Source organism: Hippoglossus stenolepis, chromosome 4, assembly GCF_022539355.2.
Source record: "Hippoglossus stenolepis isolate QCI-W04-F060 chromosome 4, HSTE1.2, whole genome shotgun sequence".
NCBI classification, from domain to species: Eukaryota; Metazoa; Chordata; class Actinopteri; order Pleuronectiformes; family Pleuronectidae; genus Hippoglossus; species Hippoglossus stenolepis.
In genome coordinates, this window is record NC_061486.1 from 17,440,517 (window position 1) to 17,458,988 (window position 18,472).

The window sequence follows — 18,472 nt, forward strand, 5'->3', positions numbered from 1 at the left end:
GTGCCTTTTCCCCATTCAGGCGTAGTTTTTTTTACCCTTTTTTTACCCCCTTGTTAAAGTAATTTCTGGTAGTTTGCCCTGTTGTACAGTGTCATTATGTCAATTTTGCCACACTGAAGCAGCACAGTGAGTTGGTCAAACAATCTGTCTTGTTCAAATCCCAGCTAGGGCTGGGTGAAAAAACGATAGCGTAAATTATCGCAATATAACTTTTCCTCGATAGTAATTTAAGACATAGTCTGCAGAACGACGATAGAAGTCATTTCATTCATGTTTTGACAGACAACACGAACAGCCAATGATAATGAGAATATGGCCTTGCCGTTCAAATCATTTGGCTGGAATAGAGTTCCAGCCCCGTCAGGCTAGGTTGATGCACACGGCACAGAGTGTAGGAGGAGCAGCAGCACACTTGCTAATGTTTGAGCTACTGCTGAGAGGTGGATGACTCTGCATCGATGCAGTGACTGAACATAACGATTCATGTTTTCGCTACTTTCATTGTTTCAGCGGGTTTTCCACCACTGAATAATTATAACCAGCGCTGCTTCAGGATCAGGACAGACGCACATTAAAGGTCCAGTTGTCCTGTATGTGTAAGGGTCTCTTTCAGAGTCTGCGCTCACTTTACACTTTAACAATAAACACCATCACTGATCACAAGTTATTAGGACATGTACAGGACTGATGTTTACTTTGTGTTTGTTTGATTCGCTCTAGAGTTTATGAGACACATGTTTAAACCTGCTACAAAACACGAGATGTAAGACGATCCAGAGTCATGATCCGACATCATCGATTAAAAACTTAATACATGTGATTATGAGTTTATGTATGAGGAGGGACAGAGACAAGCAGACACACACACACACACACTCCTACAGACAGAAGTTCTTCCCACAGATTATGATGCAACGTGGTGTTCTAACTTCCTTGTTGCAGAAGAAGCGATGCCCTGTTTATCCAGGAACATCAATATGAATTCAGCAGGTTTTAATTAAGATGAGTTCTGTGAGTGATTAGAAAACAGCAGAGCAGCCGAGTCACTTGATGACCTGCGCAGGGTAATGCACCTCAGTGCAAAGGCGCTGATTTGATTTATACCGCGATATATATGAATATCGACAGTTATGAACATTTTGGAAAATGGGAGTTTTTCCATATCGCCCAGCCCTAATCCCAGAAGTGCCTTTTCACCAGTCAATTGCAGTTTATACTTGCCCTTCCCACTCTATTAATGTAATTTCGCTGGTGTGTGCCATGATCAAATGGGAAACCGTTTCTGTAAATCTAATCTCTTCTTGGAGATTGTTCTAAAGTGTATTGGCCCACAAGGCAAAGGCTCAGTTTCTGGTTGTTAATGGTTATGTCTGCTATATTTGTTTGTGGGTCTCCCATTGTTTCATTTTAGCCATAGCTATTTAGTCCTTGTAGTTGCAGGCCTAACAATAACTATAAATGTTTGTTTGATTATGGACAATTGAGGCTTATAAAGGCTGATTGTGTTTGAAACATTGTCTATTTTTATATTGAGAAAGTGTTGTGAAGTATTTTAAGGCAATATCTGTTCATATCAATTGTATTTATACAGGGAAACTATATATTTTTCCGTTGCACACAAGGGGCTCCTCACATAACAACAAAGCTGTGTTTGCCTCAGTCACAACTTGAAGAATACAAACAGCTGTCATTGCTGCTGTTGTTTAGCTTGGAACTGAGGTCACACATCTGTCCAGCAGCAAGAAGAAAGAGACCTTTTGATGTCCAGAGTCAAGAGACAGTTTCTAATTTTGATGTTGTAAAGCAGGATGACTTAAATGTGACAAATCACATACATGTTGTTATTCAGAATTGAATAATATGTTGTAAACAGGTTCAGTTTACTAATATTATATCTCATGAGAATTTGTTTTGATGAGGTTTTTCCCACATGATTTTACTGGTTCTGTGAGGAGTCAGTATATTGTTGATGTATACATAGGTGAGAATTTCTAAACAAATGCCCCGTGTGAGGCTCGAACTCACGACCTTCAGATTATGAGACTGACGCGCTGCCTACTGCGCCAACGAGGCCTGACCACCCTTTCTAACATGGCTGGATGAGTCTGCAGACTCAGATCTGACAGATAGTAACAGGGGTAACTGCATGATAGGGGGAGGGAGTGTATCGTGTTTCAACTAGCATGCACAGCGGTGGAGGCGAACATAAACATGTGCTTCAGCCTCTCACATTAGATAATTATCTGTCGGAAATATGGTAGTTTTGTATGTCTCTCTTTGCAGTTATAAAGAAAACAGGTTCACCTAACAGCTTTAACACAAAATTATGTCTTGGGGCAACATTTGACAATAAGCACTGCCCTATTTGTTTGGACTGTAATTAGCATAGGGAGAATTGTCAGTAATTATGCTGTCTACACTTACAGTAAGTGTGTTGTCTTCCTTTTTTGGCATCCTCCTCCATTGTTTCACTTCCCCTGTTGTTGCTTGATTGTTGCTGCTAAGTCCCCTCACACAGTCTATTAGATGGAGTTTATTTTAAACGCCACTGTTTTGTGAGTTTAAGTTACAATGAAATCTGGTACTGTATAAAGTAACATACAGCATATAATATCCCTATATATATAGTGTAGGTTGTTTGAGAGATGATTTAAACATTTTCATTGCGCTCTCAAATCAAAGGAAAGCAATGTTAAATTCTTGAAGCCATTTTAATTCATCACCCAGCTAAGCAAACACTGCTCTGTGCTTTCATATTGTGGTACATATATTTTTATTGCGGGTGAGAAACAGTTCTGGAGGCCTGGAGTAAGAAAAGTGCGTTTTTATTCTTGCATCAGCTAAATTTAAAACTATACTACACCATGATTTAATTATCCAAACAAATATTTACTTTATTCTTAACACTCAGCTGTTATTCATGTTTGTATGACACCTAATCGAGATTTAAGTCTCTTGAATCAGCTAATGTCAGTCATACAAGTCTAACCAACCTTGTCCAGACAAAACCTTAACAATGATTTAAATGGGAGCAGCCATGTGAGTTCACACGAGTGTGGCCAGACATGTCTACCAGGACAAATCCGTATGTGGTTGATCAGATCTCAAATTTGTCTTTAGTGTGTTCACACTTGTTGATTTATGTTTGGATCATTCAGAAAACTGACCTTTAGTTTCTATTCACATTTACATGTGAAAACACCTCTCAACCACACCCTTCATTGCATTTGAAATAGATCCACACTGAAAACCCAGAACAATAGGAAAGTGGCTTGATCTTCTCTGCCCCCCAGTTGGCAGACAACAAAAGTCATAATTTGGTCTGTAACCTGAGGCTACATCCTCATTAGTAAACACAGATTACTTTTACTACTTTAACACCTGGTGTCCCTTGTGCTCCATATTTTCCAAGCCTCTAAAACAGAGACCTTTGGAAACATTGCTGGTGTCATTTTCATCTGGATGCTCCATGGTTGCATTTTTGTAGTAGAAACAAGGACACCGATGTTCCCTTTGCAATTGGGTCTTATCATTGATAACAGCATATCAATACCTGATTTGTCAAGCTCCTTTGCATTGTTTAATGTGCTGGAGAGAGCTATTATTGTGTAAAATCAACTGTAAATCTTTCGAATCCTGCACTGAGATGTCAATGAAATCATCAGTTGATTTAATACTGCTTTGTCGCTTTACAACATGAAAACTTACTTTATCTGTTAAACCTTGTAAAAAAGGAGAGGAAACTTGAGACATGGTGTCCTTACTCAAATTACAGCAGTGCCCTTTCAATAGTCCAGCTCAGTTCCAATTGTATCAATATGAAAACTTTAAGAACCTTAGTTTGTTCATAGTTATAAACACCCTGTTATAATCAGTGTGCGGTGTATATACTGCCGTCTTAACTGAACAGGAAATTGAGTTCCTTATATTTAATAATACCTACAATGTATTGAATCTGGAGCCGTCTCAGGAGGATTAAATGAGACATACTGTATTTCTAAACCTTTTACATGAGATTTTTCAAAACTTTGAATAAAAAAACAAACGACAGTACTTCAGCTTTAGAACTAAAAGTTGTGCATAGCCGTTTGCACTTGGACTTGGAGGTTGTACTTTAAGCCCTCAGTTAAACTTTCAGCACATTACATGCAGGAGTAGAGCTGTTATTTGTTTAAAATCATTTGTAAATCTTTACAATGTTGCAGATGTCAATCAAATTTGATTGAATACTGCTTTATCATTTTATAACATTGCTGTTGATTGCCCATCGTTCGAGTATATATTTTTTCATTGAAGATTTACGAAAGACTGCAATTCAATAATGGATCATGATGTGAGTTAAAGATTGTGATAATGGATTTTTGGGGGGTCTGGCAGATATTGAATTGTATAGTCACTTTTGTGAGTATTTCAGGTTTGTCTGCATCAGCTTATTGCTTTTTAGACGGATCCTTACTTTCAGCAAGCCCTGTGGCTTAGCTGGTTAAAGCACCTGCCTAGTAAGCGTGAGATCCTGGTTTCGAATGGCAGCAGTGCGTTTTCACTGCATTATCTCTCCGTGCAATCGCATGTATAAGGTTATGTTTTTCATTCTGCACATTCCTGGGCTCTGATAAGACCTTTCACTATCTCTGCTGCCGGTTTGTCAGGTGATGTTGAGAGGACAAGAGGGACATTTGTTAGGGTTTGTTCATTTTGTTGGTCGGACGTGGAGCAATTTAAGAAAATATACAAGTAACTGTCAGCCAGTAAAGAGACATGAAGAAGATAGTAATTTCTCTCTTGTATAATGAAAAGGCCATGAGTGCACTCCTGAGATATATGAGAAGACTAAACATGATTGATTGTTACACTTTTTTTTTTTTCATTACAATATAGAAACTATTAATGGAAAACATCAGATTGGATCCCTCTGTCTTTAACACGTACACGTCTCTTCTCTGTCCTGCCTCCAAAAACCTAAACAAATCTCTGTCTCACTTTTTAGGAGCTACAGTCTGAAGAAGGGACAGTTGGAGAGGGACTATGCACAGGTAAGACTGGCTTGACTTTGTGCTAAATATGTGCTTAACAAACATTGAAGAATCAGGACAAAAGACTGTAATTCAACTAATGTGATTGTGAGTTATAAAGTTTGTGATATGGATTGACAGATATTGATTAGTATAAAGTCACTGTTGTGAAAGTATTTCAGGTTTGTCTGCATCTGTTAATTGCTCGGGAACTAATTCCCAGCAGGCGTTGTGGCTTAGTTGGTCAAAGCGCCTGTCTAGTAAACAGGAGATCCTGGGTTCGAATATCCGCAGTGCCTTCTCAGTTGGAGAGATTGTAGTTCTCCATACCTACTATAATCAACGGGAACTACTGTGCAAATGTCAATGCTTTAATTTTGTTCATTAAAAGTGATATGTTATGTATTTAGCATGAGGTAGCCTCAGGAGTATTACATGAGATATACTGTCTAAACCTTTTAAAATATAGCTTTCAAATTTGTGAACACATAAACAAGTGACAGTACTTCAGCTTTAGAACTCTGCCAAAGCCTGATCCAAATCAGAAGCTGTGCATTGCCTTGTGCACTTGGACTGCAATACTTTGTTTGCAGATAAAACCTTGGTTGGTCAGACAAAACCCTACCACTTTGTGTTTATAACTTAATGTAATAACTTGCTTTGTTCAAACCCAGTGCAGTGCAGCAGCTCCCACAGTGCAACACTCATGTGCGTGAGGATTTTGTGTTGATGGAAAAGGAGATGTGCATTGTCAGTATGTTAGTTTTAGAACTCCTCTAAAGGCTGACCACAAGACTCAGAGGTTGTGCTTCAAGCACTGAGCTAAACTTTCAGCACATTTGTCAACATTAAACCTAAATTGCTTAAACTGTTAAATTAATGCTGTTGTTTCAAGCAACTGACCTTAATCAGAGTATGTGAGAAGCCAAACACTTTAGAAAAGACTGAGAAACTAACTAAAACATTGTAATGCTCAAATGAAAGTCTTGAGTAATAAACTGCAACTTTGCTTTGGAGACCCTATTTGGGTCACGCAGTGAGAACGACTCCTGTGCAGATACCATGCTTTAATCCTCTTTTAAAGATATGACCACATTTTATGTTGGTTGATGAAAATCTGAATTTTTGCTCGCTCACCTTACCAATTTAAAATCGGATAAAAACAAGATTTTGAGGGGGAGTATATACTGTATGTGCAGCAAATTTTGATAAAGAGCTTTCTAAAATTAGATCTTTTTCAATTTGATTCAGTATAAAAACTCACTTGCTCCAGGCCACATTTGAATTAATTTCCCATATTCCTGTTGGGTTATTCATAGATTTCCTCCCTCTTTCTTGTTTACTTCCAGTCATTCTGTCTGTCTTTTTTCAGATTTATGAAATGCTGAATAGTAATCATGAATCTTGTAGGATAGAGACAGCTGCAACCCCTGGCCTGATTGTTTTGCACATTTTACAGTTGTTGTGAATGCGTCTGACTTGGATAATCTCCTGCTGCGTTCTTAATATATTAAAGGCAAACTCAAGAAACTGTTCGAACCCAATATTCCGGACATTCTCCAGAGCCCATGTCTGAAAAAAAGAAGGAAGGAGTTGCTAGTCTATACTGCTTTAAATTCAAGATTTTATATTTTGAGGCAAGCAAACTTAAGCACGCTGAATTAAGTTAATGTTAATGTTGATTATTTCGAGCTAAAAGGCTATATCAGCAACATCAATATTCAGACTTGGGGGAAGATAAAGTGTTTATATTTCTAAGCACGGTGAGAATGACTGAAGGATCACTCGAGGGCAGACGGACTTGGTTGGAGATACTTGATGACGATTCTAAGGACGTTTGTTACATCAGCTAGCAGCACTTACGAACCAAGTGACATAAATGGCCTTGGTAAAGATCTCACAAGGAATGAGTGTTGTTAAGGTTTTAATGGCACTACTTCTCTTACTGACACTACACATTGATCTGGTACTAAAACTCTACTGTTACTTTGCTCTTTTTGTTATTTTCTTTAAGAGAAAGAAGAAATAAATGTTTGTGCGGTAGTTGGCCTGCAGCCCCTAAATCACTGCTGAACGACAGCTGAGATGATGCTCTTTTTCATATTGAATTTCTGAACACACTCGTAACAATCAGATGGCTCATAGTTACTTTTAATCAAATAAACTCCATGTGACAGCTTCAGGCTGCTAGCATACAGATGAACTACGAGCTCAGCAGCGGACTACTGTGCAATTTTCTGCCTGTTTGTGATAGACTTCCTCTACGTGTGTCCAAAGATTACTTGTGTTTCTGTTACATGCAAAATACTTTTTACGCTTGTGGCAATGTTTCTTGTTAGCATGAACTCTGGTGAGGTATAACCACATTTTTAAACATCAAGCTCTCTCCACAATTGTCATTAAGAACAGCAAAGTGTGTGTGTGCTGGTGCTGTAGTATGTGAGAGAGCTGCCCCTGCCCCTCTGACAGAGATCTCTCCCCGTGATTGAGAAAAGTGAAAAAATGTATCATGAATAAATGTCTTAGGAAACATCCATACCAATACGTTTTTGTTTAATAATTTAGTTTTCAAACTTAAACGATCTCAGTCCACACAAGCGTTTTTTGCTCATCAGTTGTAACCACCGTCCATACTAACACCCCTGAAAAAACATATATCACATGACTCACTGAGCATGCACATGTCGGGGGAGACAGGAAGCATTTGGTTGTTAGTTGCACAACTGTCACAGATTGCTTGCATAATAGCTTGCCTCATTCGCATGTAAGTAGTTGTACACTGTAAAATGCAGAATTTAACTGCACAACAGCACAGACAACAAGCTCAGCACCTTGTAATTGATTATCCATGTTGCATTCTACACAGGTAGCTGAGGCTAATGCTGGTTGTTTTCTTCCAGAAGAGGGTCATGTGATAGGAACCTGACAAATCAGCAAAAGTTACGTCTTGACCGAAAAGGCATCAACAAGACAACAGCAAGCGGTTGTGAGTGTCTCCGTCATCGTTTCCAAACATCTCTGTTTCTGCCCCTCCATATCAAAATGTGGCCCTGGAGTTTTCAAACTAAAATGGGGCCATCAGTGTTTCCAAACTTCTCCATTTTAGCAGCTCTCAAACTTTAGAGAAGTGTGCGTTTTCAAATGAAAACATAGTAATGTGGATGTAGGCTTATTCAGAATTGTTGGTGAAAGAAATGTGCAAGATAACTTTTAAGTTGGAATAATAAATAAGAAAATCTATTTTCTTATATTCTCCAGTCCAGAGAGCAGAACCTTTAACGTTGGAGCTTATCAATACTAAAGTCTTTAACAGTTTAGCCCCAGGTTTTGTACCACACTGGTGGGACTCCCTACCTGTCAGTCAGAACTGAAGAATCCTGAAATGTCTTCAATTATCTACAACCATGTCCAGTTTCTTTTTATTCAACTTTTCTTGGATACCAATGAGCAGCATGACTGAGTATCTGCACAGACGACTGAAGAATGACCACCTCTATACGATGAAATTATTTCCATCAGTAGGACAGCCACTTTGTAGTGTGCTGCAGATTTGTCAGGGTGCACAAAATTCTAAATACATATCCCAGTAGAAGGCTGCATCAGCACTCTCCTCTAACTAAGAATTAGCTGAGCAGTGTGCTAGTAGAAACCAACCAGAGCCTGTCGCCAACAATGTGAGGGACTGTCTGATTTTCATTATGTTTTAATGCAGATGAACTTAAGCTCCCGTCACACACGTTCACAGTTCACACACATCCATATAGAAACTCTGGAAAATGCTCTCAGCTGCAAAATCCTTCTGTAGCTGAATGCATTATCCATCCAACATATTAACGTCTTTGCTCTGTGCAGCTGTCCACACAAATAACCCCATTTTGTTTCCCTTATATCCATATATATATATATATAAACATGAGAAGATGAGGATGTGTCTGTGTGTGTCTATTTGCATGTGGTTTGTTAGTTTCCTGTGGTTAGCCCCTCTGGTTTCAGACACTCATTATCTTCCCCTCTTCACTGTGTAACGTTCTTTCTCCATCTCTCACTATTCTCCCTCAGCACTGTCACCTTAGAAATAGAGGTTGCCTAGCAACACCCCCCCCCCCCTTACTCAGTAGGACAATGGATTCCCTCCTAATTGTAGGTGTGTGCACGTATGTGTGCGTATTAATGTGTGTGGGAATGTCTGAGAGCCCTGATTACTTATATAGACGCTTGATTAATAGAACATGGATTTTGTGTCAACACCTAAGAAGCAAACTTATTCTTTTCTCCCCTTCCTCTTTATCACCGGAGCATTTTATCACGACACATATGCCCTTGCCGTCCTCTCTCTCTCCCTTTCCACTCTCCACTTGTAGTCGTGGTAGTTGACCGCTCATTGGCCCCCTCCTGGCGACACGGACAGAAGAGCCAGACGGAGGGAAAGCGAGAGGAAGAGGAGACGGGAGAGGGGGGACACAAGCAGCAAGGGAGAGAGGCAGACGCAGGGAAAGAAACTGACACAAGGATTTAACAAAGCAGAGAAAGATGCTGTCATTTAACCTTTGTCCCTTTACTGTGTCAAACCAGACATCACATCTATGAAGGAGTCACCAGCAATTACCAGCCGTCAATCAAAACGCTCCATGTTTTTCCCTGTGTGTGTGTGTGCATGAGTGTTAGCATGTGAGTGTAGTGAGTGAGCTATTTGTCCCGTATTCGTCTCCCACGATCAACATAACTGGAATAGTTTTAGGCTGGGGTCACACTTCACTGGACTGCCCAAAAAGGCCAGCCCGCGCTGTGGCTGTCGCTGTGGGTCGTGTCCCTCTGCACGCCACATGTGAATCAGCTGTAACATCATGAATCTTTTTCCATTGTCTTTAAGTTTTCTAACTACAACTGTGAATTCTTAGGTTTGGTTTATACATCAGAACTGAAACAGTGATAATCAGCGAATGTAAAACACTCAAAACTTCTCCATCACCTGCTATCTCTATATTTGTCTCACCATTTCTTCTTCATACTGCACAGAACTATAATAACTATCTTGTTATTCAAGCACTTACATTCATTAAGTATTCGATCACCGCTGCTTTTTTTGTTAAATAATGCTTTATAAGTCAGAGAAGACACAAGGTAAGAAATAGGAATGTGTTGACTTCTCCTCTCACTTATGCCCTGACTTCACCACAGCTTACTCTGCAGATGTGAATCTCAAAGCAAACCCAACCGCGCACACACGCACACACACACACACACACACACACAAACACACACATTTACGAGGCAGGGAGCTGCAGGGCAGAGGAGTGCAGACAGGAAGAGATGGGAGAGAAATTCAAGTATATTGATTTAAGAGGAGGCTGAGAAAGTAGGGGGTGTTGAAAAGGCAGATACACACAAAGGCTGGAAGAAATCGGAGAGAGAGACAGTGGCGAAAGTGACAGAGCCAGAGACATGATAACACAAGTGCGTTAAAGAGCCAAGAGTAAACAGAAGGATGAACTATCACTGTAACTTTCAGCGCATGTTTGGATGAACGATCAGAGATTTCCTCATAACAGCTTACAGCTCAATTAAGTAAACTCTAAAGTAATCTTCAGTTGCTGCTGTTTGGACAAACAAAGACAGAATCAGGTGTAGTAGAACAACTTCATAGTAAATATGTTTGCTGTTATGGGTATCAGGGAGCAACAATTACATCACCTTGTTTTGATCTGTAATGGTTACGTCTCTCTTTGACTTATGTGTAATTTAGAAAATGACAGAATGGAGCTCCATTTTACAGTGATGATAATAATCACAGGCCATTAGATTAGTAAGATACAGACCTAAAATACACAACACTCAACAACATAAGCCGTTTTCAGACATGAACTCCAGAAAACTTCAGGAGGAAGGACAATGTGGATAAATTGCGCTGCTATCTTTCCAAGTTGACCACTTTGTCAGCGTCATCTGTGTGTATGACACCTCGCTTTCATAAAACATAGATAACCTGATAATATTTGTATTATTTTTGTCCCTGTATACTTAATGACCGTTGCCTGTCAACAACACGGCCACTCCTTCACTGGGAATTTTGCTGCTGTATTCTCACATAGGCTCACTTGGACATTTTCCAAATATTTTACTAGTGGGCTGGCAGGAGAAGTTCCAGAAAATGTGCAGAACATTTTAGGAAAATTAGTTCAGTGCATGTCTGAGAGCAGCTATTCAGTCTCTCTTTCTCTTCTTTTTACTTTTCTTTTCTAGCAACCTCTCTCTCTCTCTCTCTCTCTCTCTCTCTCTCTCTCTCTCTCACACACACACACACAATGGTCTCCTCAGGATATCCTTCTGTCTCGGTACCCTGTTTATCCTCCTGATCACAAAAACAGGAGGTATGTGTGTTATTTTGTCTGTTTCATTGTATGCTTGTGTATTACATGGAGCTGTTCTGCTCCACGTATACCACACAGGAAGGGCACAGGGGTTGCCATAGCAACACACTGTTCAGGTGGTTGTCAGGTGATGACAGGAGAGAAAGGGGGGGGCAGGGTGCAGGCGTGAGATGTCCTGTACAAAATAAAAAGAATGGAGGAAGGATAGAGAGAGAAAGATGAAAAGGAATGTAAATGTAGAAAAAAGCAGAAGAAAATAAAAAGAGCTAGAAGGAGACAGTGAAGGGAAAGTGGGAAAGCATCCGAAATCCATCCTCCCGAGTTGGCCAACAGCCTCTCAGTGAAGCTGTCACAATCAGTCACTGGTGTGCTTCTCACCATTCAGTCATTGCCAAGTTTAGCAGCCATAGCTCTTCCTCAGATAGCGGGCCTGTCATCACAGACTCATCGAGGATACTTTACGTTGTATGCTGGCATTAAAAAAAGGTTTGAAGCCAGGAAAAGTACGAGGTCTGTATCTTGACTGACTGGGTCACCATTAGATAACATCACTCCTACTACTTAATGTCATAGACAATGCTCCAACATATAAGCCTGCAACACCCACAATATTTTGAATTCCCAGTGGGTATAGTGGTTGCTGTAATGGTTCCTCCTCCCCATCCTGGTGTTAAAGTGACTTCTTCCTATAGACTATTCTCGTGTAAGAAGGTCGGCTAGCAACAGAAGTTGCAAGTTTAAGCTGGTTTCAGACATGCACTGAAATTTTCTGGAAGGGCTGTATCTGAATACATAAACGTCCAAGTCAGTTGCTTGTTTTTTGGAACTTTTCCTGCCTCCCTTGTAAAATGTTTTCGGACAGTGAGCGAGTTTCTAACACGCAACGGATGCAAAACTGAAAAAAAACAAAGAGAATACTGTCTGAAAAAGAGGTTCTATACACACAGAAGATGGTCAGTAAGATGTCAACTTGAAAAGAAAGTGAGATTCAAGTGCTTTTGATGATGAGGGCTAATGCCAGTTTTGATGCTAATGAATTTATATGTCACGTTTTTGCGTCCTGCGTATACCCAGACGTTACCCCTCACCTGAATGTTCAGGACATGTTCCTGTTGTTGTGAACGTGTCTGACCCAGACAATTTCCTGCTCCATTCTTCATATGTGAAAAACAAACTCCGGAAAATATCCCAACCTAATTTTCCGGGCATTTTCTGGAGTTCATGTCTGAAAACAGCTCATGTCTATAGGATTTGAGTAAGAATGTGAATGTGTGGTGTGAAAGTCAAGCTGTCAGATGAGTCCTCCTAAAAGCCTGGCCCCTCACAGTCAGTGGTTGTTTCAGCTGTCAGTCACTGTTCTCTCTCCAACACACAAGTGCATACAACATACATGGTATTTCACACATAAAACTTTCACCATTAAAATAATGTTTATACAGCAGGGAGGGGAATTACACCACTGGCACTTTTGATGCAATTTGAATGTTGAATGTCACACAGTCTCTTTTTTTAACAAAGACACACATTCTCACAGTCTTTCATCAAAAACATTCACACCCACTCCACCCTTCCCCAGAGAGTGACAGACAGAGCAGTCGACTATTCTTGAAGCAAACGTGTTTCCTCATGTGTGGGACAGTGCAGGTTTTGTGTGTTTCTGTGTGCCTAAGTCTCTTTAAAAGCTTTTTAATCATTAAGGTCTGATACTGCCTCTCTGAATGTACAAGCACTGGTCTATGATGTAGGTGTTTTTATAAGTGTCATGCAATATTACCATGTTTTTATTATGATTTTCATTGTATAAATACCCAGGGACAACAGATGGAAAGTAGTACTGTGCTACATCTAGTGCAGTGTATAAATTGCACATTGAACAAACTAATAAAGAAAGTAAAATTCAAGAAAGAAGGAAAAATAAACCCATAGAAAACCAGCAATAAAGGTACAGAAGAAGTACAGTCTTCTGGCCTCATTCACCATTTGTGAAAGGTATAAAGGGCAAGATGAGAGAAAGAGAAAAGAGAGAGGTGATTCAAGGAACGGGAGAAAAAGAAGAAATTTGAAAATGGAGACAACCAAACAGCTGATATGAGAGAGAGAGGGTGAGTGGAAAGATGATGAGGATATGTGGGGATTCCTGTTGGGGTGATGGGGACGAGAGGACAAATAGAGTAACATTTGGAAAATATACCTGTGAGAATGCTAACGTTAATAATTTGAAAGTAAAATGAAAGATAGACAGAGAGTTGATGACTGGGAGACGGAGGAGGAGATTACATTTACATTCAGATTGATGTGATGAATATCAGTGTGTCCCCAAGCTCTGTGTGTCGATCCTGATTGGATTGTTGTAGCTTTTGTTGTGGTTTGTTAGCATCTGTTTTATTAATAAGGATTTACACGCCTACCCACCCCTACACACACACACACACACACTCTCTTATTTATCCATAGATCTCACAAGCACGCAGGGGTAGAGTGTCTGCAATTTGCTGCCTCTGACCCAGTGACACAGTCCAGAAGATGTAGGTTATCTTTTCTGGCAGCTTTTGGGTTTCTGCTCATACACACAGGAGCTGTTTGGGGATTCACTGTTGCTGACTCAGAGATGATCCATCTTTATACTGGTGTTTGTTTACTGAGTGCATAAGTCAAGATTTTGGCTGCATGCTTGAAATAGAAATATAATATCACTGCAAAAAATGAAACCAAAAAATAAAGGACCATCCTTTTCATATTATCTGACATTTTTTCATATTTTCATTTATTCAGTGAAATGTTTAAATGAATTATATAACCTAAGAACACTGAACAGTAGGCATGTTTTTTTCTGTCCAGAAAATTGGGTCTGGACATTTTCCAGAGTTTGTCTTTCACATATGAAGAACGCAGCAGGAGATTGTCCAAGTTAGACAAGGAAGATGTGTGGAACATTAGGGGATGGCACCTGAGTATATCATGCAGGAGGTAGAATAGGACATATAAGTTGTGTAAAGCACATGTTTTTGTTTACTGCATGTCGTCAGCGGCATCAGACTTTATCGACAAAGGCTTTCGAATCTCGTTGTCTCGATGTCAACTTGGAAAGATTTACTAAAATTGAACTCCAACCTTACTATGTTAAGTGCTTTGAGATAATGAATGTTAGGATTTACAAATATAATTGAATTGAATTGAATTACATTTTCTGATGTCTTCTAGGTTTATGGCACCTCTTTTTCATCATGAGATTTTTGTATTCTTTTGGTTTTTATCAGTTTTGCATCTGCCATGTGTTAGAAAGGTCAACGCATCCACTTACCTGCTGGGAATTTTCAGGACATTTTCCTGCTGCAATCTCATTTTGGCATACTCGCACATTTTTCAGAAGTTTTGCTACAGGGGCTGGCAGGAAGTTGTATCAGGAGGAACTGACTCGGACATTTGCGTTCCCACATACAGCCCCTCCAGAAAATATGCGGATTTCAGTGCATCTCTGAAAGCAGCTTATGAACAAGTTGCATCAGAATCTGTTCTGCAATATTCAGCCTCATGAATTGTAATTTTAAGGTTTCAGGAAGATTTATGTTTTCTGACAGCGGGAATTTACCACAAACTCACTATTCAGATACTCTAGCATTAATTATTCTCACTGTTTTATTTTCACTACTGCTTTCAGGCTCTGCAGAAATTAGCAAGTCAGTACCTCAAGAGAGACTGGCCTGGAATCAACCCTGATGACCAGAGAACAGACTACAGGTGGGTTTGTGTGTTCAGTCATATTTTCCATAAAGCAAAATTTGGTCTACAGCACAATCACAAGTCATTATTTATTGTAACAAAGGCATTGTAACGTAAAACCTTGAACTGAAAGTTAGAAATAAAGGAATTGACTCTAGCTGTAGGTTCTAGCAGCAGCATTTTCCCACACATTCATATTGTTTTTTAATCCCACAGTGGCAGCCACAAACTGGTATTGGGAATTACAATTTTCTGCCTCTCTGCAGGAAAACTCAATGATTTTTTAAAAACCAATTGTTCTTAGGACTGTGAGTTATAGATCAGCTACTGAGCAGTGTTGTTGTTCGTTTTCTCTCCAACCAGGAATGTGTACGCAGTGTGGAGGTCCTATTTAGAAGGTACAGTGCAGGTGAGCCAGTCCAGGCTCAACGTGTGTGACAACTACAAGGGTCAAGTATCAGACCTCGCTAAGACTGTTAGACTCTACAAGGAACAGCAGCTCAAAAAAGTGAGTGGATGTGTGGATAGTCGGGAGTTACTCATAGCTTCCTGAAGCAATCTTTGTTATCTCTGGTAGCCTTGTTCCACGCACTCAACACTGACTGAACATGAGTCACGTTGCTCTGCTCTTTCTTTAACTACTCGCCTGTTTTCCTCTTTCCCTTTGCAGACCATAGATCAGTTGAGTGGCATTCAGGCAGAGCTGCAGGAGTCAGTTAAGGAGTTGGCGAAAGCCAAGAAAAAATACTACGACTCTGAGCAGGTTGCCCACGCTGTACGGGAGAAGGCGGACATAGAGGCCAAGTAAGTTCACCAGGGAACCGCGAATGGGTGTGTGTGTGTGTATGTGTGTGTGTATGTTTGAAGGGATAAACGTAAAAACAAATGTGCACTCAATACCCCATAATGACAAGGTGAAAACAGTACTTTACTCAGTACTTGAAGTACCTTTGAGAGCAATTATGGCAGGTATAGGGAATCCTTGACTTATCAAGGGCCATTTCAGTTTACATCCTTCATGGGCCATATTAAATTATTATATCACATATCACACTAACCTCTTTAATGCGATGGTTGGACCTGCTTCTCTCTGGTGAGGCGCCTGATGATGATGCTTCTTGTAGATGATTTTCCAGGTCAGTCTTGAGTGGAACCAAGTCTTTTTAAGACTTACTGTACTTTTAAAACGAGATGCTTACAGCAGCAGCTTTGCTGCTCAATTAATTCATGTTATAAGTTGTTGGGTACAGTAGCCCGTATTGAGCAAAGCAAATATGTTCAGATCCTTTTGTTTACGTTTCATGTCCTAAAACCTCTCACCAAATACCAGAGGGAGTCATGTATACTCAGCACTGTATTCAGGTGTCACAGCAGGCTGTTGTGATAGTGTTACTCCTTTCCATTTGCACAGATACGCCTCAGTTGCGTTTGCAGCTGTTTGTCTACATCTCCGCAATGGAGTATAATCAAGTCCTTATGTCAATGTGATATTTTAGATTACATTTTTTTTTAATAGATTAGCAAAATTTCTAAAATGATGTCTTCTCTTTGTCATTATGTGGCATTGTTGAATGATAAACAAATAAATGCTTACTTTTAACTTTTTAATATATTTAAAAAAGGTGTAGGGTTCTGATTACTTCCTGAATGCACTGTATATGAGTGTAAAGTACAGATGTGATAATGACGGTACACTTTTGAAATGGAAATATATTTACTGTGTGAATGAGAATGTATGTATCTGATTATCAAACTGAAAGTATATATGAGAAAGGATAACATATGTATGTGAGAGGCCCAGAATATGTCCTGTGTGGCACTGAAAGAAAAAAGTATCTGTTGCTTTCAGTGTAGATTAAAATATGGATTTTTCCTGTGCCATTTGTTTCTGCTATAGGGATTCAGGGATTTTTGCTTTGTAGTCACAGTTGGTACCAAAATTTGATCCAACCTTGATGAGTGTTGCTTTACCCCTATGTAGCTCTAGCTATAGAGGCATTTCCACCTCACTGAATTCCAGACTCCAGTTAGCATCCACATCAATTGGCCAATGAGCTCTTTTCTGTACTCTATCGCTGAGTGGAAAGTCACAGCCTCAGAAATTACTGCATTGCCTTTTTTGCCATTGCACGAGTGGATGTGTGTGTATTTCATTAGCAAGAAACTGCGAGTCATTAGTCTCTGTCAGGCAGGAGAGCCGCATGGGAAGATGATGATGAAGAGACACAACACAATCTTTATACATCCAACACTACTTGGTGCAGGGGAACATAGAACCATATAATGCAGACACACACATTAAAGGCAAGCGACAGACATTTTCACACACCCCTAATGTATTTTCCATCTGATGTGAGAGGTTATGGAATACGTATGGCCACACACACACATGCACACACACAGGCTCTCTATCATTTTGTCAGGCAGGTCTTTTTCTGATGTCACCATGATTATAAATCCTGATGGCTGGATCAGGTTGAGATTTATTGGTGTCAAGCCTGAGACTGTTCAGGGTCAATTTATGATGACTTCAGTAAATCAGAGGTTAAAGAGCAGAGTTATGATGTTGTAGAAATGCCCAGAGCTTTTTCTCCCTCTACCTTAATATAAATATATGTTGAATTAAATGAATCAATGTGAATGAATCAAGTAGCAATGTGGTATTTAAACATACACCAATGTGTTTTTAGTTTTTGGCATTCTTAAGTGCACAGGGATAGATAACATCATGTTACTTTTTTATTTTTATTAATATGAGATATGGATGCATTATTCATCAAGATTAACTTATTTGTTTGCTGTATTTTTTTCCAGGTCTAAATTGGGGCTTTTTCAGTCGAGAATTAGTTTACAGAAAGCAAGTGTAAAGGTAAGAGGGCTCACTCACAAAAGCTGCTTTCAGACATACACTGAACTCTGCAGATACTCTCACTGTCAGAGTGAGAGCCTCACACAGAAACCCAGTTTCTGTGGACTCTCTGCCTGGCCTCCTAATATTAAGTCCATAGAAATTCAGGAGCATCCGATGTATGAACACAGCGGGGATCCCCCACTGGATTAACTGCAAGTGAGTGCGGGGGTTGATGCAAAAATGAAAAAAAATGAAAAACGAAAGAAATATAAAGAAAATCATGTAATCTACGCAGCAGAGTTAATACGTCACTTCCTGCCCCTGTCTGCTGCACCCGGCTGCTGCACCTCTCGTCTGAATCCTGTAGAGGATTTGTTGCTGTTGTGAACGTGTCTGTGCAGAGAACCTCCTGCATTGTGCATGTGTGAAAGGCAAACACTGGGTAAACTCTGAACCCAATTCTCTGGACTTTACCCGCAGGTCATGTCTGAAAAAGGCTAAAGACACAAACATAACACTCC

The 18,472-nt window shown here is 39.8% G+C and overlaps 1 protein-coding gene and 1 non-coding gene across 6 annotated transcripts in view; one reads left to right on the forward strand and one right to left on the reverse strand.

The window, feature by feature from the left end:
- Positions 1-18,472, forward strand: part of LOC118106171 (F-BAR and double SH3 domains protein 2) — a 146,620-nt gene that overhangs the window by 94,604 nt on the left and 33,544 nt on the right. For all 5 annotated transcript variants that reach the window (XM_035154497.2, XM_035154495.2, XM_035154496.2 and 2 more), the window contains 5 exons: positions 4,988-5,033; positions 15,039-15,118; positions 15,464-15,608; positions 15,771-15,904; positions 17,915-17,969. In XM_035154497.2, coding sequence (XP_035010388.1) covers positions 4,988-5,033; positions 15,039-15,118; positions 15,464-15,608; positions 15,771-15,904; positions 17,915-17,969 — 460 coding nt within the window. The remainder of the gene's footprint in view (positions 1-4,987; positions 5,034-15,038; positions 15,119-15,463; positions 15,609-15,770; positions 15,905-17,914; positions 17,970-18,472) is intronic.
- trnam-cau lies at positions 2,001-2,073 on the reverse strand. The gene has a single exon. It is a non-coding gene; the product is annotated as a tRNA-Met (tRNA).